Genomic DNA, 24,414 nt, shown 5'->3' on the forward strand with positions numbered 1-24,414 from the left:
GTACAAAGCCTTTTTACCCGGGGAACAGTGACCAAGTATTGCCCCATCGAGCGCAGTTGGCGCGTAGGAACGTAGGGCATCAACAAATTGGCCAGAATACCAGGAGAGGAGAGTTTCAGAATTTTAAAGGCCACGCAGAGGGCCGTAAATTCAATTTGCTTATCCACTGGCAGCCAATGCAACCGACGAATGGTGCCAGCTTCATTAAGAAAGAAAATCAAATGGGTTTAGCAGAGAGATTGTTATTCCTCTCCACTGTTTCTAGAGATAATGAAGAGAATTCTCCTGCAGTTTCAATTTAATTTACAAACGGGTGTGCAGTCGCCTATTAAAAATATAAGTAGAAAAAAATATAACAAATATCAATGCATGTAATAATACATGACCACGCAAATGTGGACTATTTAAAAACACCAACATGACAAAAACAGGAATTAGTCTCAACATGAGTGGAAGATGAAGAGCCACCCAGAAACAAAGCCGGTTTTAGATCAAAACTGCAGCACCAGAAGAGGATGGAGAGTTTAAGGATTGTAAAATATTTGAGTTTCAATGAGTATCAGTTTCTTACGGTTACACCACAAAACATACTTTTGTTACCTTACTAACAAGAAGAGAGGGTGACAGCAAAGGTAACTGCACTGCAATTACCAGCATGGAATCAACACTTTTTCTTATCCTTCAAATTAGTTTTATTCTAAAAATGCACAACCTGATTCTGGACCTTGTACACTGCCCAAAGCATTACTGAAAATATAGGACACGTATCCATTAAACAAACGAATGCCCAGGTACTTACTTTGTGAAAATAAACGGGATCAGATGACCAACGTGCATTGCCTCTGAAGAAGGCCCCCGACCTGTGTAAAGGTAAAATGGCTTTTTATTTTCATAGGCGTCAAGGACTTGATGCATATCTCTAAAAAGAGAGAAAAAAAAGAAACAAATGGTTACAATAAAAATGAATGAATAGAATTGTGTTTTGTTCATAATGTAATACAATAAAACCTAACTTCGACAAGGCAATTGTTTTGAAGCCATATCATGCTGTACTGATGCTTACCATTGTGTTAGACCGAATACAGATAAAACTCAATTGAGAAATATAGAACAAAATCAAACGAGGCATATACTTTTATTTCAGGTGACGTATATTGCACAAAGCAGGCAACTATGCACTCTCTTCAAAGAAACTTGTTATAGTCAATAAGTAAACACGGAGTCAAAAATAAAATGTGGTTGACGAAGATGAAGTAAATGGGTTGAACTTGTGCCACTGCTGACTTAACGAGGAGAGAGGTGTTTGGGGACAGGAACACACTTACCAGTGCCTTTTCTTGAATTAGGACCAGGGCCACTGGAATTATGCGGCAGGGTCAAATTATGCGTAAGTACTGAGTAAATTATGTGCAAGAAAAGGCAAATTATACAGCATTATGCAACACATTCGTGATAGTATTACTTCATTATTTTGTCATTTTTAAACTTAGATCACTGTATGGGCAATACTTGCACCTCATTAGTACCAGTTTAACATCTAAATGCAGGAACGAGCACAGAAAGGTGAGAAGTCAACCTTTGCAAAGAGCCTTCCACTGTGCGGAAACACGTGTCGTTGCGTTTTTAGTAACTTTTGAACCGTTGGTGCTAGTAACAATTTTTTGCGTTAAAATCTGCAGATTATGCAGCAGTTAGAAAAGGTTGTCAGTTGTGGTGCAGATGGAGATAGAAAGGCGATTGTGTGTAGATGGATGGGTGCCATTAACAGTCCAGCAATCCAGCATCACTTTGGTGTTGCAGCCAAAAATACAGTGAAATAGTCAAAGATTTTTTTGAACATCTTGGTTATCAGTTTTATGAAGAGCAGGTGATTTTGGCAGTGTACATAAGTATGAACTGAACGCATTTTCAGGGAATCTAGCCCATACGACCCGCCTATCTGTTTTTGCCATCAGAAAATATTGACGATGAAAGGTTCTAAAAAGTGAGGGGGGAGCCAGCTTCTGCAGGTACAGTATCCTGGCCTCCAGAGCCTTTTAATAGGTTCCTCGGACTCTCATTGGTTGCAGGGCAGCATGTGATGCAGGACCTGCCATAAATACATACAGTGATGTTCCCAGTACCTAGGTACTAATGCAGATAACCTAATTACTCTCTTTGAAAACAGGACTCTGACGCCAAAACGTTAAAGTTTACACAGGAAGTGATGGCGTTTGGTACTCAGCAACTGTAGGACACATGTAAAAGGTATATTTTATTAAACATTATAGATCTAATTACATATTAAAAAAACAAGATAGGTAAACTAATAAAGTGTACAAAATAGCAGAAGGTCGCAGCATCGTTTTGGACTCCGATGTACAGGTGGCATTAATATGTTGTTTATGGGGGAATATGCAACATTAAAATAACATGGACCCTAAGGCTATGGGAAAAGGTTCGGATGTTCTCTGTAACAACTGCAAATGCCCCTGATGTACCACAGTCTTTGTATAGTTCACCCTGTCAGTAATTAAAAGCACTGGACAAAATGCTACAATGCGTCAAGCTCACAGTACAAGACTGTATAAGAGGTTGGAGCCCACTCGGGCAAGTATCAAGCAAAAACAGTCCAAAAAATCAAGTAGCCTAAGCTCCATTACACAAACAAAAACAAGGGTCCCACCAAAGTCCAAGCTGTTGCTTTTACACTATTAACGGCAGTTCACAGTTCTCGTTGTCCACTTACTAAAGCTACTAGGGGTCCAGGTAGTTAATAACTACTTTGGGATAGAGTTGAAGGAGGAATCAGTTAGGAGTTTAACCGGTCACACGTCAACGAATGGGGCTACTGGTGTTATAGTGAGCTAATGCCCAACAACCAACCTCAGAGGTACCAAACGTCAGGGACCCCAACCCCCAAATGGTAAGCAGCTGTCAAAACTGCTCTGTGCAAGGTCACCCATTGTACCCACATGCCCAGTTGATGGAACAGAAGGGCTGAGATAGAACTTAAAACAATAATGGTTTGTTGTGCAAGTGATCGTGACACCATTTTCACTTTTTGGAAATCAGAGTGACTGGCTGCAGGTATATGATCACCCCTCTCAAGGCATGGAGTAAAAAAGCAAAACATGTTTCACATTGTGCCTAGAAATGGGCACCAATGGATTACCTATGGTAAGGATGCTGCACTGTGGGCAGTGGGACAATGCATGCACAGCAAATGTGCTGCTCACTTATATATTTCAGGTCGGTTGCAAGATCTGTGCAATCCTCAGAGTAGCTCACTCCTTCAAGGAAGCATCCGCTTCAGTTTTAGCCCTGCACATGGGCCTGCTCCTCTGCTCACAACAGTAGTAGCGCTTCCTCTTCTTCCTAGACAGGTCGAGCATTGGAGCTTTTCTAAATTTCTTGGCCGATTCTTGGCCTGAAGAAAACTGCAAACCCCAGGGAAGAGTTCCCTTGTGGTCCAGAAAAAGTGTAACCACTGGCTGGCAAGCAAGATAAGCTTTCTTCACCGGACACAGGAGAAGACCAAGGCCTACCAAATCAAACACTTTATTAAAACTTTAAGACCTATCATAATCAAGAAAGGAAGCAACATTCCAGGTCTTCATAAAGGCAGAGAGGGAAAGAGTGTTATGTGGTTAAGCAACTAAATATTGGCTTTGACTAAAACTAAACACTCTCAGTAAAAGCAGTGCATGGAAGCACGCGTTTATTCATTTCACTCACCAGACACTAAGTTTCTCTACAAGATCAAGTGACACTGTGGATGTGGACTGTCACGTTGAAGGGGAAGAACAAAGAATCTGGAGGCCAATCACCATTTTGTGAAGGTGATCACACTCACCAATCCTACACTGTTCAAACTCGCAGAGTTACAGAACACACATGTAACTTGCTACTCAAAACAACATATCAAGTGATTTTAAAATTCTTGCTCTAGTTCAGAAGTGCCTCAATAAGATGCCACCCAACTATCCGACACAAAAGATAATCTGAAGATATAATAGGTACCTCTATCTAATTTCATGCCCAGAAGATGCTTAGTGCCTGGCCTAACACTCAAGAATCATCTTTCCCTTCAGCTTCACGAAAATCGCCCTTAGTTGTCCTCAAGAAACACATGAAGGATTGGCTGCTGCACTAAATCCTGTTCAATCAGTGCTCTATTGTAGGTAAATCTTTTACTCTAGTTACGGTTTAATCTATAAAGTGTGCTGTACAATAAAAGTATTTAAAATTACTTATATGGCCATGGATTGCATTTCTGCTTTATGTAGATGATATGCAGTTTCAAATCCCAGTGATTAAATTGGACAAGAAGTAGGTATTCACAATTTGTCATATTGCTCATTTTTCCAAGTGGAATCTAAAATAATTTTAGGCTGGGAAACTTGGGTATCACACACTGGGATGTTCGATAAGTGAAGGCTCTAAACTAGCCCAGTTAACTCCTAAATTGAATACCGACTACTCCAGGTACTGGCAGTTAAGGTCGTCATAGTGGGATAGGGTGAATGCTCTTAAAATGCGGATTCTGCTCAGACTTTTAAATGTGCTAAACAGTATCAAATCACCCGTGTTACGATTTTTGTTGTTGCAACTTTATGTCTAGACTATGCAATATCTGGGCCGGCTCCACCGTTACAGACGTGGACCACTGCTAAATACAGTGTGAGGAGATACAATAATATGGTCAGCAGGGCAACAGCAGTTTCTACATTTTCAAGGGAATAGACCAATGAGTAATAATCTGAAAATTTCTCTTCATACTTTTCAAGTATGATTTTAAGGCAAAGCCCAGAGGTTAACATTTCAAGTCCTGCACTCCCAGCTATCTTCCTACTTTTTTACTTCTGCTTTACCGTAATTTTGTGTTTTTCTAGTAAGAGTGGCTTGATTTTGAAATTCTGAATATCATTTGAAGTGGCTGGTTGAAAGAATGATTGTTGGTTAAATAAATATCAGAATTATAATAAATTGAGATATAATTCTTTCTTGGGAGAAGTTAATATTTCTCTTATGAACAGTTACTAGTAGAAGTCAAAGAAAGCCTTGCTTGAGACTTAGGGCCATGTGCTTGAAGCCTTTTTTGAGGTCGCATACGAATTGGCCAGTTTGCGAACGCAAAAAGGCATTTCGATATGTACCAAACCCAAATTGAAATTCAGTAACCTGTTACCTAATCGCAATTTGGGTTTGCGATTCGGTATTAGGAAGGGGTGTGCTTAAAGCTTCCCTTCCTAATACAAAATCGCATCGGTATGTATGAATGTTTTGCAACCAAAATACGGTCGCAAAACTTTAAGTACGTGGTAACCCATTCACAAATGGGAAGGGGTCCCCAAGTGACCCCTTACCCTTTGTGAATCTTTGTAAAAGCATTTTTTTTAAGAACAGCCAGTGGTCCCACGGACCACTGCCTACTCTTGAAAGATGAAAAGAAAACTTTTCATTTTGTAAAGCATCCCTTTTTCCTTGAAGGAAAGCGGGCTGCTTTACAAAAAAAAAAAAAAAAAAAAAAAAGATTGCTTTTTTTAAAAGCAATCACAGACATGGTGATCCGCGGATCTCGGCAGTCCACCATCCCTGTGATTTTTGCGATTCTTAGTGGGTCGCAAATTGCGACCTACCTCATTATTTTCAAGAGGTAGGTCATCTGCGACTCACTGGGAATCGCAGAAAGTGTTCAACACACTTTCATAAATGCCATTTTGCGATTTCTAAATTGCGACTCGCAAGGATTAGCAATTTGAGAACTGCAAAACTGTTTCTTCATACATCTGGCCCTATGTGATGCTGTTTTATTAGGTCTGTAGCAGTTGTTAATTTTAATATGATCTCAGTGATAGGCTGTTGGTTTATTGTTTAACCTCATAACAGGTCCTTTGAAAGGCCTTCCTGTGGTTTGGAGCATGATGGTTTCTTGAGGCAGTGAGTGGGTTTGTTGTTGCTGCACTTGCACGAAGCTCTGGTTTGCCTTCAGTGAGTCGCATGATTTCTTGCTCACACTGGTTGTGAAGCAGAAATGAAAGTGCATGGTGCAAAGCGTGTTCATTACAAGAGAAATTACACTTGGGCTCCAGTAGGCGTATACATTATGTCGTACGTTGGCGGCCAATTTGAAATTTTGGGGTTAATACGATTTATTGGTATGCGCAGGCATTTTTTTTTTACTGTTTGCCGCTGCACAACTGTGACACTATGCATGTTGTTTGTCACAACAAGTGAGGAGGATCATCGAAGACTAAGAATAAATTAAGATTTTGGTGTTTTGAAGCTAAAATAAGAAACATTTTATGGTGGATGAGAAAAGAGGACAATGTTCACAAGACTGAGTGATAGAAGACAAAATTAAAGTAATTAAGAAAATGTCATCAGAGATTAGTAGTGGGGTAGAATAAAGGGTGGGGTTAGTGTTGATGTCAATAAGGGTGGGGCTTGGAAGATTAGCATAGTCTATCACTGAGTCAAGTTGAATTAAGTGTGGCGCAGCGTGCATAGTAAGGACATCTGCAAGCTCAAAGTGGAGGTTATAGCAATGGAGCAAAACCGCAAAACATGACTTACATGGCTTGGAATTAGCTCAGTTTTACTGCTGTCAGACAGAACTTGTAAATGATTTTAGCAGTAACCTACACTTCAAAAATAATCAATGTATTTTAAATATGCTCGAATTAACCACTGTGTCAGTGCGTCATTAACCACTGACGCACATGCATCAGATTGGTGACAGCACTTAAAAAAATGTATAAAGAATCCAGAGAGATGAAACCCAAATTTTCATCCAATGCCAAATCACTCCGAATCCCCCTGGACACTCATCATCAAGGAATACATTGCTAAGAAAACCAAGATGGACTGGTACCAGTTCTCTCATCTAAAGAAAATTAAACTGTTCATCACAGTAAGCAACTTCAGAACTGCTGTTCAAGTTTGCAAACTGTTGCCAATGGATAGTGGTAACCCCAAGGTCCATGGTCTCCGAGATGCCACACTGGTCCTAATTAAGGGAATCCTACAAGGCACAGCACACCTTTTCAAGAGCCTGAAGCAGGGCTGGACAGGCTTTTTATAGTACCCGGCATTTCCCCATTGGGCCTCAGGCCCTGGAGGCCAGTTTTGGCAGCTCAGGACTGAGATTAATTGCATAAGGCATGGGAAGGCTTTCAGGGACAGGGAGTTTTGGGGGGGGGGGTAGTAAAAATGAAGGAGGAGAGACTGAGAACCGAAGGATGGAAAGAGAGAATGACAGCACAAGACGAAGATAGCAGGGCTGGTTTGAGCATTTTTGCAAGGGCAGCTTTTGGTCTCACAGTCCAAATATTACAAAAAAATCTCTCCCATCCTGATAAACTCTATTTTTCCTGCATCATCTTCAAAACCAGCTGCATTACAGCAAAGTCATCACAACAGAAAACCACATCTGTCTAGCAGAGAAGCTCATCACTATGGTAACTCGCTGCACCCCTGCAACCAGGACACCATTGGGCCGGAGAGTGACAAAAAAAAGCAAACACAAGGCAACAGGTCTTCTTAGTCTTTGTACACAGGATCTGGAACCACATCCCTACATGAATCAGAATGCCCAATATTGTGCCAATTTAGTAAAGAGCTATAGAAGCACCTTTTTAAAGAAGACTACACAATGACGAAGTAACAGCCTGTTGGAAAATGGCCCTCTCTGAAGGGGCAGCCCAAACTTTTTGCCTTCCTCCTCCTCTTTTTCTGACCTCTTTTTATTGGCTTTAGGGCACTGAACACTTTACAACTGCTGACCAGAGCTAAAGTTCACATGCTTCTGCCCTAAACGTGGTGACATTGGTGTATACCCAATTGACATATTTAGTTTACTTGTAAGTCCCTTGTAAAGTGGTATACCATATATCCCGGGCCTGTAACCTAAATGCTACTAGTGGGCCTGTAACCTAAATGCTACTAGTGGGCCTGCAGCACATATCGTGCCACCGACACAGGTATCCTTTCACACCTGTCTCAGGCCTGCCACTGCAAGGCTTGTGTGTGCAGTTTACTGCCACTTCGACTTGGCATTTAAAACCACTTGCCAAGCCTTAAACTCCCCTTTTATTACACTTATGTCACCCCTAAGGTAGGCCTTAGGTAGCCCTGAGAGCAGGGTGCTGTGTAACTAAAAGGTAGGAGATATACTTTTAGGTTTTACATGTCCTAGAAGGGAAAAACAGCTAAATTCATTTTTCACTACGGTGAGACCTACTCCTCTCATAGGCTAGCATTAGGAATTCCTTAAAACATTTTTAAGCTGTAATTTGTTATTAAAAAGGAGTAGCTGCATCATGTTTCATATTTGTTGACTGGTAATAATAAATCCTCTTTATTGGTAAAGTTGAATTTAACAATACTATTTTAGAAATGCCACTACTTGAAAGTGGACATTCCTCTGCGCTTACCGCTTTGTGTGCCTTGCAGCCTGTCTCCAATACACATCTGGGATGGGTGACACCTACACTTGAGCATTCCCTCTGAGACACCCACAAACACAGCAAGGGTGGGTGTGACAGAGAACGTATCTGCATTCATCTACATTCTGATACCTCTTCACTTCACCTATATGTTTGGAATCCGCTCTGCTGTCACACAGACGTGGTAGCATACCAAGGAGATACCTGGTCTCCTTGGTAAAAAAAAACCCATGATGAAGCATGTCATCAACTATGTTGATGAATGAGGGTTTTATTTTCAAACATTGAATGTTTCCCTTTTTTCACTGTGCTTTTCCTGTGTTATTATTAGCATTTTACGCAGTATTGGTGCTCGGTCCAGGCTTCGTTGTCTTGGGCATTGGAAAATTCTCTTTCTTTTATGTATCACTCCTTTGTTGTTTTTGAATATTTAGTTGGGGAATAGGAGTGTCCTGTATCCCTACCCCTCTGATTGTTATTTTGTTTTCACCAAATGTTGGTCATGGGTAACATTTGTGTTTTTTTCCATTCAATCTCTTGTCCCAGGCAGGCTTTGTGGCCAAACATACACCCTAAATGGAGCAGGACAGGGCCAGTGAGTAAAGGACTGGGTTTTCATTCAGAACATTTGTATAAGGCCACACTCTGTGCAAATATAAAGCAGCTGATCATCAGATAATCATAATCCCCAAATAACTCAATTATAAAATGTGAGTTCTTGATATATGTAGTAGGCGTCATAAGCCTACCCGTTTAGTGACAGGAGAACACCCACCTGTGAGAAAAAAAGATCCCTCTGCGGAGAAAGTGGTGAGGTCTTTGTCCAGTTACCCTCTCAATTCGATCAACCAACTCCTTGTCAATTTTACTGCTCCCGAATCGAACTGAAAAAAATAAAGGCCGTTATGGGAAAAATATTCTCAAGGTGTTCACTCTTGGTCTGATATGATCATTGTGGTACATTAAAACAACCAACTCGAGGGTGAAGTTTGACTTCGGGTTTATTCGTAGCAGCCTGCCTGAGCGGGATCCCAGCTTGCCAGTCAAGAATCAACTGACTTAGCACGGACCCCTCAGCTCAGAAATAAACAACTTCGCAATACTCAAACAATGTAATAAAACGATGATAATGCAGTCTGACTGATGTCCTTGGTAGTAAGTACAGTCCTACCAAACAGTTGTAGTTTCTTCACTGCTTATTTCCTTATAATTATGGTCTGAATTTACTATTTCCTGATAGAAAAAATGTGCTATAGAAACGCATATGTACTGTGATTATTACTTTAGTAGCATCTTCCTATGAAATAAATAAGGCGAATAAAAATCCTTCATCAAGTTTTCAATTGTTACTCACAGAAAGAAGTCACTGCTTCGAAAGGGCAACTAAATGGATCATATTTTGAGGCAGACAATTTTGAAACAAGATGTAAGGTGAAACACAGCCTTTCCTAAATTAGTATTTCCATCACCAAATTAGCACTGCTCTACATAGCACATCAAGGGCTGAGAAAACTTGAAAGCCAATATGAGCTATTGGGCACGTTTTTAATAAAGATAATGGAACGTTTATGAATTTAAATTCTGTAAGACATCCTACTGTCAAAAAGGCTTCCAGGTGATTCAATGTACTAGAGAAAAATCCTTGCGTTGACTCTGGTACTCTCAGACCATCAAGCAACCCTAGTATTTGGATCCTTGCATCAACTCTAGTATTTGGATCCTTGCATCAGAGCGTTCCAGACAGGGAACTTGGATTATAGCAGTTTTAAAAGCTGTGTGGCCAAATGTTTTTTCAAGTGACAGGAGAACACCCACTTCTTTCTTTACCCACGGATTTCAGGGAGAAGTGTTTTCGGACAATCACATTTTGAGCACACTAGTTTGCAAAAAACACACACACAAGAATGCAATATGGTTTCAAAAATGTTAAGGCTTCAAATAAAAACAAAGAAAATGTACCTATAAGTTTGTCATAGTCTACACCTTTGGCGCTGCCAGTCTGCACTGTCCATGGATCCACAAAGTCATCCCCCTCTTCTGCAACAGGGCCATTGGTACCAGATGGGTCCAAGTCAACAGGTGGAGACCCAGGTTTGTAATCCTGACCAGTGGCCTTTTTATAATCCACTTTCAAGGCCAATAGTTGCTTAACTGCTTCTTCAACGTCCTCCTGAACAGAGAAAAATAACAGGCAAACCTTAAACCATGATGCCAGAAACAGAAGGTGGTAAAAGAAATAAACTTGAATCATGACACTTATTTTACTCCTAGGAACAACAGGAATCTGTTTGCAGGTAGAGTCCACTCAATCTATTCTGCTAGTTACCCTCTTACTCAAAGTCTGGGGGACCCTTTTGTACCAGGTGATTGTTTCACTAAAAGATAAAATAAAAAAGGAAACGTGCTGTTTTGTATTATTGTTACATTTTTAGTCACAATCCCTGCTTCTTTTGGGGAATTCTCAAAAGATTTTAGTAGCCAAAATACTCTAAGAGGGTAGTAGTTATCTTGGAGTACTGAAAAGCCTAACAACATTGATCAGGCATGGGCAGGTGTGCTGATCCTGCTGCCACCTGCTCAGTGGCGACACGCGTGTTGTAGTGAGAGAGATCTCGGCCATTGTGGCCACGATTCTTCACCAAAAGGGATCCGGATGATATGGCAGGGGCACTTTCACAGAAAATGTTGTGTGGGCAGCCATGTCATGTCAGCCATCCATGCATTTATTGGTTTTATAGGAACAAACTGTAGAACTAGTATGCATGAAAAACATAAAAGAAGTATCCCAGAGAAAACACCCAGCATGCCATGGACATTTACATTTTTTTCCTGTTTGCGACTGCTATGGTTTACATGTTGGGTGCGAACAAGACGAAAGGCCTTAGAAGGTCCACCTTAACTATGAAGGTCCTTACAGGTGGCATCCTTGTAGATGGGTCCCTTCCAAGAATTTTCTAAAGGAAACTGCAATACTCCCCACGTTAATTAAATGTAAATGTGCATTTACACAGTCCATTTTTTTTGTTTTCCAGGGATAAAATATATTTTTACAATGAGAAACATTATTCTGCACCTCATCACTGTTAGAGGAGCGGTCTGCGCAGTGCCTTCCTAGAAGCACATGGACTACAGACTTTACGAGAAATAAGGGCGGGAAACCGATTTCTTCTCTCTGGTGAATATCTACAAACATACAAGTTTGTGACTCTGCTGTTGATGGTAGAACCCACAAATCTTCCTGATGCCCTGAATTAACGAATGCTGACGACTGGCCATAATGGCAACATTTCCCTATCAGCAACACCCATTGGCTGGGTTAACAGGCTATGTGCAATTGTGTGAGTCAGGAACATGCCTTGTACCCTTGACACTGTTCTTTTACATCCTTTGGTGAACTTATTTGCACACAGAAAACCTTTTAAACAACAGACCACAATGGACAGCTGAACTTAACAGTAAGGTGCCAAGAGACGTCAGCTTTGATTGCAAGTCATTACACAATCGTAAGATAATCAACCCAGTCGAAATTCAAGATACACCTTCAGAAGCAGTTCGAAAATTATTATTTCCTAGTGATCAAACATTACTTCTTCAATCCATTCATGGGCAAGATAACCGCAGGTAACTGGAGCTGGCAAACCAGTCTTTATTGTGTTCACAAGACCTATCTTCCTTTTGCTTACAAACTCAAAAAGATCGATCGAAGAACCTCAAAGCTCAGATATAGAAGCGATAGATGCGCCTGCAGATGCACGTGGGAAAGTGACAGGTACGCAGACTGAAGTGTGGATTAAGAAAAGTAACTGAGTTGGTAATCAGGATGTAGATAGGGAGGTAGGGGACAATATGTTGGGTAGGTTTAGAGGGACTGGAGACAGTGAAAAGGAATAGGCAGGAGTATTGGAGAAGCGGTGGGAATACGAGTTTAAGTAAAATACTGTGTATTGGCATTCGGCTTTAGTCAAACAAGTAACAAAAACAAACATTGGCACAGCCAATAGGTCTGGCCTTGGCAAGTTGATGTAATGGTTATTTTATTATTTTCTATTGCAAGCATATGCAAAAAAACAAAAAAAAACATGCCAGCCCCATGATTGCAGGTTTTGAGAGAGAGAGAGAGAAAAAATAACTGCTTACTTAAATTACTGGAGCCTGAAAACAGTTTAAACACACACAAAAATCATGCAAAGGAAAAAAGCATTGCATTGTAAAGTATTAGCCCACTTGCATTGAAACTGAACCCATTCTTTCTGACACTGAAATACACTTCTTTTTAGGCAGACGTGTGCATGTGAACAAACAAAATACAGTCAATCACAGTGCAAGAGAGAGAATGGCCTAAGTGGGCTGACCAACTGGTCCATGCTGTATATGTAATGGGTGATGTAAATATAAATGACAGTTGAACAAACGAATGGATGAAATGTTTACCTAAAGCCCCTTTAATTATGTAGATATGTATATAGCTTTATTTTAGAATGTTTCTCATAAAATGTGGCTGGTAAAAAAAAAAAACATTGTTACTAGGCAATACATGCCGAACAAACAACATACCGAAGAGGAAAAAACACAAAGCAAAAAGAAAGATTACAGCATGATTTAAATCAAACAAATGAAGAGGGCGACTGCCACTATTACTGAAGGACCCCAAACACAGGAGGAAGGAGCTTGGAGTAGTGGGGTGCACTGGATCAGGGAGCTTTTTCTTACCTTCCGTGTGTTTACAACTGGGGGACAAACAGTTGAGATTTGTGCCTAAAATGATTAATGTAAATTGCTCACCAAGGATTCAGGGGTGTAATTTTTGTACCATCTTGAGGTTTGTCATCAAAGTGTTTGTTTCTATTTAGGGTATCTGGCGGCTCCACAGCCAATAATAAAGCCATTCATTGGCTCCCATTCTACAATGGGTACTCTTTTTAGCGTCCAAATGTCATAAAGGAGGACCAAACTTGGCTAAACTTTCAAGGACAGGGCGAGGTTATCCCATAGGTCTGGGTTTTCATTTCAAGATCATTCATAATTATGTTACCTTTGTCTGTTATCTGTTCACTGAGCATTGTGCCCTTCTATGACAGAATAAGGTTTAGCGATCACATCCTTTCCTTCTCTTGAGAAGAGTGAATGTCAGGCTTTAGTGCACTCCGTGACATGAATCTGTGAGGGCCTTCTTGTTAGGAAAGGTTATGAATTTTGGGTTTATTTATAAAGTTTTATATAGCGCTAGCTAGACCCGTGGGTTTCAGAGTGCTTTACATACACAAAGGAAAAGAAAAGATTGCATAAGAAAAGATTGCAGAACATCAGGACATGAGGATGCATAAAGATAAAAGCAAAGACATAATACTTATGTATCCAGTGAGGGGAGGAGGACGCAGGTGGCTGACGGGTTGGATGCGCAATTTAGTAATTTTGCTCAGTTCATAAGTGGTTTGAGTATTTTTTGCTTTTGGGAGTTGGGAATTGTGTCTGAACAGTCTGTGTGATTTGCTTTATTGTCGATGACTATTTCGGGTGTGACCTTCTGATATTTTTCTCTTAAGCATTTCCTGATGAAGCTTTTTAAACTCTTCTGGGCCCCCGAGTAGGAAGGGCAAGCCCAGATATGGGTCCTGTGCTTACCATTCCAAAGGAGTCAAGCTAGCCCGGCTGATGAGTGGTGTTACCCCGAAACCGGTCCCAGGGTGTTTGTTTTAAGTCTAGGGAGGACCTGGCTTGGCAGTTCGGTCGGGGCTGTTCCCATGGGGAGCAGGGTCAAGACTGATTTGCATACGGCTGGGTCCAAACTGGAATAGCATGGTGAGCAAAACGATGGATTTAGTCCCAGGTCACTGTACTGGGGGGCGAATGCTTGACATTGGTCAATGTTCCTTCCATCAATTGCTCTTTTTGCTTTTTTCTATACTCTGCATACAAAAGCTTCCAGTACCAGATAGCAACTTCTTGGCTCTAAGAGCTCACACCTTGCACTAATGACTCATCCTCCCAGGTGCCCCCCATCTCCAGATTGACACTTGCAAACCAGGAGGAAAGTTCCAGGTATTTAAATCTCGACAGGGAGCCTCCAGTCCTGGCTTTTACCACTTCCCAGGGTAATACCCCCTGTACTAAAGACAGCCCCCGCCAAGCAACTATTCCAGCCATCCTCAAGGGAAGGCTTAGCACGTCCTGCAGACACTCTTGGGTGACCGGGGAATTCGGGCTAGGCGCAAAGTCTGATAAGTAACCAATACCTAGTGGTCTTCCTGACTGTAACCCATAAACTCAGCGCAGCCTTGGAAACTTTTAATTGCACTTTTTAAAAATAAATTTGGGGCACCAAACGTACATAGAAACCCTACGGATCCTAACTCCCTGTCCATCCCAGCAAAAATCCCCCCCCCCCCCCCAAGTTGAACTATCCAGGGTACTCTAAAGCATCGGACAATTTTTAAATTGTAAGGCCCTACAATATAGATTCAGGTCTGATACAGCTAGGCCATCTTTCAACAGCCTTCGCCTCAATTTTTTCAGGCAAGCCTAGTCACGTCTGAAACCCATATGAGCTTGTTATTTCCCCCTGAATCCTACCTGTGCCCGATCTTGGAAATGTAAGGGGGATACAATTAAAAAGATACATCAGCTTTGGGAGTATCAACATTTTAATCTGAGTCACTTACACATAGATTGTCAATGGCAAATTCCTCGATCTGGCAAGTAACAGATCTACCTCCTTCACCACCATCCCTATGTTATGCGACAGGACTGCCTCCAGGGATAGACAACAATGCTCAGGTATTTGATCTAAGCCTGCATCTCCACAGTCCAGTCAGTAACGTTCCAACACAGAACCGCTGACTTGGAGTTCTTCACTAGATACTCCGATAAGGCCCCAAACTTCTCCGCTAGCCTTTCCAGTCTAGGAATAGACTGGACGGGTTCGATGTATGAACAAGGAGATAGTCTGCATACAGCGCAATCCTATTGCTGAAATACAGGGAATAGAAGGGGGTTACCTGTGCATCCCTTCTAATTAACTGGGTAAACGGTTTGATGTAAATGTCGGGGAGGAGACAGAGGACAACCGTGCCTCGTGCCTCTACAAATTCCAAAACTCCTAGTCAATGACCCATTGAACATAACTTGGGCTGACAAATTCTTGTACAGTCTCTGAAGGGTCAGAATGAAGCAAGGACTGAAACCCAATACTGCCGAAACCTCCCATAAGTAAATCCAATAAACTCAGTTGAATGCCTTGGCAGCATCTATTGTGACCACTGCCAAGGGGATCGAGCGGGTAGTGGCCAGATCAATAGTTCCATTCAATTGTTGAGTAAGCTCATGAATCTGTCACTTCGGTACAAAGCCCTTCTGATCTGGATGAATTAACTTACGGGCTAATATGGCAAATATTCCGGCCAAAATGCTCGCCATAACCTTATAGTCGGCATTCAATAAAGAAACGGGCTGATAGGAATCGACCTAGGTGGGATCTTTGGCAGGCCTTAAAATCAAGTAAATCGTGGCTTGGGTCGAAAATCGGAGAATTCCCCAGATATATTGCATAACTAATATTCCCACATTGGTACAATCTTTTCCTTTAATAGCTTATAAAGCTCTGGGGGAATGCCATCAGGATCCGCCGCTTTCCCATTCTTAGTACGTGATAAATGCTCCCTGATTTCTTCCTTAGTAATCTGTAACTTCAGTTACTCTACCCGACGGCATAAGCCAAAGGAGGTCTCTACCCCTCAACCATTCCTTGAGCCTAGCCAAATTCAGAAATACCTCTTTCGTATACAGTGTGGAAAAAAGAGAGACCAGGTGCCCCTGCATTTCCTCAACTTTTTAGAGATTTGCCCCTGAGAGTTGACAACCAGCTCCTTGATGGTATTCCTGGACCTCTCGGCTCTTACCTTCCATCCCAGTAATGCACCAGATCACTCCCCATACTCAAATTGTCTCATGCACCTGGCCTGCCACCTTGCCCTACACTTCATATCAAGCTTTATTTTAAAGTTTACCTGTGCCTCTTCCTGCTGCTTCCATACTCTTTCCTTATCAGATGGATCCTCTGGCTGGTTTCTCTCTTCCAGAGTCGGATTTGTACAGAGCACGAGGCAGGCAAATCAGCGCAAAGGTTGCTGCACTGTGACAGAGGGGATGGAGCTTCAGCCGAGTGCAAACACTGTGTGGTGCACAGATGCCTGGTCGAGCCGAGCGGCGCTCCGAGCTGTGGGGGCCACTTGGTGCGAGCTGCATGGGCCGGGTGGGAGAGGAAAACTGCAGAGGCTGAAGAGTGTGGAGTGGGCAGGATTCCCTCCCCCCACCGGGCAGCACTGCAGTGATGGGGCCTGTGGTAAATGCTTACTATATCTTTTCCCCTCTACCACTGCATCAGAATGTCCTGTGACATCATAGAATGTTAAGTGCCTGACTCTAGCTAGAGAGTCAGTTGGTCATCTCAGGCTGAGGAGCTGGAAGCTCTCTCCTGGTGGGGTTTTCTCCTTGAAACTTCCTATCCTGTAACTTGCCACCTTACTACCTGCTAATAAAGAGGGATCTACTACTACACCTGGACTACGCATCATTGTTTGTGTACCACATTTTTTGCCACTTTTCTTGGACTAACCTACGCTGCACAGAAAGAGGATTGTAACTCAGCTTTAAGGAAACCAAGGACTGTTCTACATTTAAGTAAGTCTATTTCCTGGAGATCAGAGTAACGCCCAGTAAACCCCACCAGTGTCCTTTTCAACTTGGGACAGCCTGCACCCTGGGCGTCTGTTTTGTGAAGGAACTAACTGCCATCCTGCTGTCATCTGGAGATTGTCTGCCTCCAGCTTTAAAAGCGTGTGTGACCCAGCTGGCCTGATCAACCTGTTGTGTCTCTGTTGCTTTTACACCTTGACAGTTCGCCCTCCCTACATTTTACTGTGGGACTGGTGAGACAGTTGTGTTCTCCCATGTTTCTTAGGTGAGCTTTTCGCTATTGCCTTCATGGACGCTCCGTGCGCAAGCAGTACTCCCTTCACGACAGCGTGTACAAGCATGGAATTTTTGCGGTGAGTGAGGAACAGCCACCCATCATCCGTTTTCTCAAGCTTGTTTATGTGATCTCCCACAGTGTGCTGTTTCCTCTGCCTTCACAAGTTCAGACTATTCTGCGTGTTCAGGCAGCGTGTGGAGGTCTGGAAGCCTATTTGCATTATTCCGGTGAGTGGGAACATTTTAGAGGCGTTTTGTGTACTTTGGCAATGCCATTTACAAAGTGGCGGTTGAGCCTCTACATCTTTGAAAAACCACCCGCTATAACTCACGCACTAACTTACCTGTCTCGAGGAGCCTTTGTGACGTCTGTTCTTCTGCCACTGTCTTCTCCGTCACATGTCAGAACAACATGTCTTCGCCGTGAGCCATCCAGCACTAACGTGACGACGTGCCTCCATTGTGTTTCATTTCACTGCGCAAGTCTGCGCAGTCAGTGGCTACGGCTTTGTTCGGTCCTGTCACTTGGCCGTCAGCTTTACTGTTATCTTATGGTCCTCTCCAGTCTACCTTCTGTGCAAGTACTCCGACAAATGTACAAGTCCTCCGACAAAAGTTTCACCAAATGGTTGAAAATCAGCAGCGTTTGTTTTCGGTGTACTACCGAGAATGTTTCCCTTTTCGTGACTTCCTCCATGTTATTCGGCATTTCCGTATGAATATTATTTTATATTTCTCGGCACATTTGGGACTTACCACTTCCAGAAGCAGCGTCTTACAAGAACTCGGGGCATATCACCCTACTTAGTTTCCTGCTGTGAAGTCTTTCTTCAGAACTCTTGGACAATTCTGGCTAAGAAGACCTCGGGTGAGATGTCGCTCACCGGAGCTGAATTATTTTGTTTATTTTTATGCTTATGCTTCAACTTATTTGTTTTTCAGTATATGTTGTGGGTTAGTGTGTGTGTTGAGCATAATGTACATTTACCTTTGGGAGGTTGTTGTATGTCAGTAGTTGTTATGATGTTGTACCTTATGGTGTACCCTGTATATTTATATACATAGATGACGTTCGGTCTCAGGGTATGTTTCCTATGTTTCACCCTGCTATGCCAGCTAGGGTGTTAGTGTCTAATTAATACCCCATCCATGTACTTAGGATTAGTACTTATGGCGTTATGACGTACCCTTACTTAAGGGAGGTTGTGGTGTCAGTCAGTGCCTACATTTTGGTGACGTTCGGTCTCAGAGTATGTTTCCTATGTTTCACCCTGCTATGCCAGCTAGGGTGTTAGTGTCTAATTAATACCCCATCCATGTACTTAGGATTTGTACTTATGGCGTTATGGCGTACCCTTACTTAAGGGAGGTTGTGGGGTTGTGGTGTCAGTCAGTGCCTACATTTTGTTTCCTAGAGTCTAGTTGTTACTCTTTGGAGAAGTTACGTTGCGCACTTTCACGTGGTGTACCCTTTTATTAGGGGAGGTTGTCTGCATGTAACTAATTTGTTAGAAAGTTTCAAAGATTAGTATCTTTGTGTACCCTTTTCTGGGGAAGGTGGTGTACGTTGTCAGCGCCGCCATTTAGTGATGTTATCTTGAACAATTCCTACATTGTTCAATGGTGTACCCTTTTGTTAGGGGAGGTTATCTGTGTTGGTCTAATTTGCATCACTCTATGTGGGTAGTTGAGGTGCGTTGTCAGCGCTACCTCTTGGTGTAGTTATGTCTCAGTTGTCAGTGTATGGCTACTGTGTATTTTGTTCCAGGGGCGTTAGTTTCCTCTGGTGTACCCTTTCCTGGGGAGTTGTTGTGTTCCACAGTTTAAAAGGTTGCTCTTCTAAGTGTACCCTTAGAAGGGAAGTTGTTAGTGCATGTCATGTGCTAGTCTTTATTACAAAGCATACCTTTTTCTGTGTAGGTTACCAATTTATCTTATTGTGCTCTCTTCCATCTGCACACAATTTGTCAATTAGTTGATACACCCTACTTAGTTTACCGGGATCGCTACCTTGTTTTATTAAGGAGGGTGGATGGGCATGTTATGTAATTTTGCATTTCTTTCTACATGCCTCTTTTTATTTTCTCTCTGCTTTCACGCTTGAGTTTCCTGCTTTTCAAATTGTCTCTCTGACTTGCTCTTATGTCTATAGTCTCTTCTGGTTTCTTCTATTCTATCTTAACTTATTATTTGCTGTTGTTCACTAACGGAAGAGGATGTGTGGTAAATGCTTACTATATCTTTTCCCCTCTACCACTGCATCAGAATGTCCTGTGACATCTGTAGTGTCCTCTACATAAATAAAAGCTCAGGAACCAGAAACATGAGTCAGGAGGTATTTATTAAACCTCAGCCACAGGAGACAGCATAACAACTGACACAAGAGAGAACATTGTCAAGGCATGGTTCCAGAACCACTACAGGAAGGTTCTTGATACATTAAAGGTACAGTAACTAATAAGTAAGCACCATCACATATCTCTCCCCCAACAGAAAAACAAGAACAATGAATAGAGTGACAACAAAATAATAACAGTAATGAAAATGAAAGAGTCATAAAGCATAGTCTTTCAAATAGGAGGGTGGTCTACGTATTCTTTGACATCTAGAGGGAGACATGGATAAATTAAGATCATTGGCAGGATTGGAAAACGAATGAGATACACCCTGTCTATCATGAGAGAGATCAGGTACAGGTATTCTTGACTTTACGACAACAACTCTGCTTTTATTCCAAATTCTACCATCCTCTGTTTTAATGGCATTTCTGAATATTTTCACAACTGCTTTTACATCCGAAAACTTGGACCAATTTCTACAACCAACAGGAGCTTTGATACGAACTAGATCACCAACAAGAACTTTTTGAGCATTTACACACTTTCTTTTATCGAAATAAAACTTTCTCTCATCTTGCTTCTTCTCCTCCCTCCTTCGCCATTCACCTATTCCATTATCAACCAGACCTTTATTAAGATCCATCCAACCAGGACATAGATAGGTGTTGGGAGCCCTTCCTTTAAATAAAACAAAGGGAGATCTACCTGTAGTCGTGTGGGGAGCATAGCGATAAGCATTTATTCTGTCTTGAAGGACAGATTTCCAATTTAATCCAGATGATCTAGCTAATTGTATAGCCTCCTTCAGGGTTTTATTAACCCTCTCAACAGCACCGTTGGTTTCTGGATGGTACAAAGAACATTTTTTATGTAAAATACCAGATTTTTCCAAAAACTCTTCAAAAACCCTCGAACAAAATTGTGGACCATTATCTGATAAGAGGCTATTAGGGAAACTTTCTTTTTTAAAGATGGTATCTAGAAATTTTATTACCTCTTCAGATGTGATCTCCCTTACAGCGCTCACCTCAATCCATCTGGAATAAAGATCCATAAGAACTAAAAGATAAGGTGTATCACTTACACCAGACAAAGGACCAACTATATCTATGGCTAGTTCATCCCAAGGATGTCTTGGAAGGGATCTTTTAACCATTGGCATTTGTCTAGTTTTTAGAATTTTATCACTGGCAGAGCATTCTGGACAATCTCTCACTAACCTTTCTATCTCTAAATCCATCCCTGGCCACCAAAATTGCAAGCGTAAAATTTCTTTGGTTTTCACAATACCAAGATGCCCAGAGTGAGCATGAGATAAGAGTTTCTTTCTGATACCCAGTGGAGGAACCATTTTTGTTCCCCTGGTTAAAAACCCAGAGTGAATCGCAAGTTCATCAGAAACCAAGGTCCAGGGTTTCTTTAAACGAGAATTATTGCTCAAGGAAAGCATTACTCCTTTTATTTCTTCATCTTTTTCAAGTTCATCTCTCCACTCTTTTTCTTCAATCGCTCCCTCAGTAATCTCACATACATTTATAGATTCATCACAACAACCTATAACATCATCTTCTTCAAAATTCTCTTTCCCAACCATTCTCGAGAGACAATCAGCAGATTTGTTCGATACACCTGGAATATATTCAACGGAAAAATCAAACTCTTGTAATGAAACAATCCATTTTCTAATTCTTGATGAGATCGAATCTAAACCCTTTTTATCAAAAATTTCTTTTAAAGGCTTATGATCTGAGAAAACTAGAATCTTTGTTCCCCAAATAAGATTTTTTAATTTTCTCAGAGCCCAATAGATGGCGAGAGATTCTTTTTCTATAACGGAATAGTTCAATTCCGAACCTCTTAAACATCTTGAAGAACAGCAAATCAAGTTGTCCTTCCCATTTCTTTTTTGTATTAGGACAGCACCAAGTCCTTTTTCACTAGCATCGGTGAATAAAATTGTAGGTAGACCTGGCACAAATGCCTGAAGAGAGGGAGCCTTGTTCAATTCAGATTTAATCCCAACAAATTCAGATTTGCATACATCAGACCACACATACTCCACATTCCTCGATGTCAACCTTCTCATAAACTGTGTTTTGTCTGCAAAATTAGGAATAAACTTCCCATAGAACTCCACCATACCAAGGAAGGAAATTAATTCCTCCTTATTCTCTGGATCTTTTATTTTGTTGATGGTGTCAACTAATTCTTTTTTTGGAAAGATGCCTTTGTCAGTTATTCTATGCCCTAAGTAGTTTACTTCCTTCACACCAAATTTACATTTATTCTTTTTTAGTGTCATACCTGCGTCCTCCAAACGTTTAAGCACAGCACACACACGACCGAAATGTTCTTTTGAACTATTTCCATAAATAAGTAGGTCATCTTGGTAACATCTTACACCAGATATTCCCTTTAAAATTCTTGCCATAATTCTTTGAAAGACGGAAGCCGCTGACACAAGGCCAAAGGGCATCCTTTTATATCTAAAAGTACCCATGGGGGTGATAAAGGCAGTTAAGTCCTGAGAATAATCATCTAATACAACCTGATGATAGTCTGAGGCAAGATCAAGTGTGGTGAAATATCTAGCACCTTCAAGGGTGCTAACCATTTCATCAATGTTCGGAAGGGGAAATCTGTCTACAACTACTTCCTTATTTAATGCTCTTAAATCAACACAGAGCCTAATCTCACCAGTTGACTTCTTAACTATGACAACGGGAGCCAACCACTCAGTAGCCTCCACTTGTTCAATGACATCATTCTTTAGCAATTTGTCTATTTCTTCTTTTACCTTATCCTGTTCCATTAATGGTATCCTTCTAACTTTCGCTATGATAGGAATAGCATTCTCTTTTAATCTAATGTGATGCTTATAACCTTGCAAGCAACCTAAATTTTCTCTAAATACTTTTGGAAATTTGTTAGCTAAATCCTCTCCCAATTCCTTATCCGACACATTCTTCTCCACTATATCTACTTGATGAATTTGTACTTGTGGATCTGCATTGGGATCTAAAGTTATACCAAGTTGACCTTGATGAACCCAGCCCAACAAGATGTCACCCTTCTTTGCCACATATATTTTTCCTACGATAATTCTACTCCCAAGTTCAATCTCCGTCATGAAACAACCAACCATTTTAATTGGGTTATCTGAATATCCAAGAGGCCTCACATCCGATCTCATTAGTCTTACTTTACCAGCAAAATGATTATTGAATAATTCTTCATCAATTAAGGTAATACGACCCGATCGTCGCCATAAAATGTAGTGTCCTCTACATAAATAAAAGCTCAGGAACCAGAAACATGAGTCAGGAGGTATTTATTAAACCTCAGCCACAGGAGACAGCATAACAACTGACACAAGAGAGAACATTGTCAAGGCATGGTTCCAGAACCACTACAGGAAGGTTCTTGATACATTAAAGGTACAGTAACTAATAAGTAAGCACCATCACAACATCATAGAATGTTAAGTGCCTGACTCTAGCTAGAGAGTCAGTTGGTCATCTCAGGCTGAGGAGCTGGAAGCTCTCTCCTGGTGGGGTTTCTCCTTGAAACTTCCTATCCTGTAACTTGCCACCTTACTACCTGCTAATAAAGAGGGATATACTACTACACCTGGACTACGCATCATTGTTTGTGTACCACAGGGCCCGCAGTGAGGTACTTCACCCTCTTTCAGCTCTCTGCTGCCACTTGCTTCCTGCCTGCCCCCTTCGGACAGCGGGCCAACCTGCGGTCTGAGCACACCACACCACCACCACATCGGGAGAGTTATAGCTCAGATTGGGCTAGCCCCAGTTGAATGAGGGGAACCAGGAGGGGCACCCGTGGACACCAGAGCTAAGTGGAGCAGCTGGTCGCCACACAGGAGGCCTGGTGAGGGGGAAGGGAGCTCTGGGAAGTAAACGAAGTACACGGAGGGGTCCCCGGTAGGGGAGACCCCTGCCAGGGAGTTGCACGGAGACGGTCGAGCTAGGTTTCAGTGCAGCCTAGTGTGCTCCTAAGCTACTCAAACCCTGCCCGGCTGCCTTCGACCAGTGAACTCTCCAGTCCCAACCTCAACCCACCATCTTTTAAAACCTACCACCGTTTTGGGCCACCCGACACTTTGTCCTTGATTCACCAGCTGCCTGGGCCTGCTCAGACTACTCACTTCTACCACATCCTACCCTCAGGCCCAAGCTGGGACCCACAACAGGGAAAAGACGGCGTGCTCATGCCCCCCTCCCATTCAATCAAAGCTACAAGACCATACAGAAGCCTATAGGGAGGGGAGCGGTGGAGCTGATCTGATCGGACAGGTGCTCCAAAGTCCTCTAAAAGAGCTCTGTATTTTCCAAAACAGACAGAGGAACCGCGGAACTACCAGAAAATTACGATAATAACAACAAGCAAAAAGCAGGGGAACAGGTGAAGAAAGCAAGGAAAATAAGAGGAAAGGAAGCCAAAAAATAAATAATTGGAAAGAACACATGCGGGAGTGCCTTAGCAAAGCGTCCTTGCCAGTAAACTCAGGGCAAGAACAAGCAAAGGCATGTAGAGTGTTACTGCATCACCGCACCCAAAAAAAATGGAGGGAGTTGCAAACCTCCGGACAAATAAAGAGAATGCAAAAAAGTAGTAGTTCTGTGAGGAGCAAGAAAGAGGTTCCTAGCTGCATGGAT

General features: G+C 41.9%; 1 protein-coding gene across 1 annotated transcript in view; it reads right to left on the reverse strand.

Annotated features, from left to right (window-relative positions):
* The window catches only part of WARS1 (tryptophanyl-tRNA synthetase 1), a 136,498-nt gene that overhangs the window by 73,464 nt on the left and 38,620 nt on the right, over positions 1-24,414 (reverse strand). Inside the window, exons 3-5 of the mRNA XM_078660185.1 lie at positions 10,389-10,599; positions 9,205-9,313; positions 800-919 (exon numbers count right to left, since the gene is read on the reverse strand). Coding sequence (XP_078516311.1) covers positions 800-919; positions 9,205-9,313; positions 10,389-10,599 — 440 coding nt within the window. The remainder of the gene's footprint in view (positions 1-799; positions 920-9,204; positions 9,314-10,388; positions 10,600-24,414) is intronic.

Source organism: Lissotriton helveticus, chromosome 9, assembly GCF_964261635.1.
Source record: "Lissotriton helveticus chromosome 9, aLisHel1.1, whole genome shotgun sequence".
NCBI lineage: Eukaryota > Metazoa > Chordata > Amphibia > Caudata > Salamandridae > Lissotriton > Lissotriton helveticus.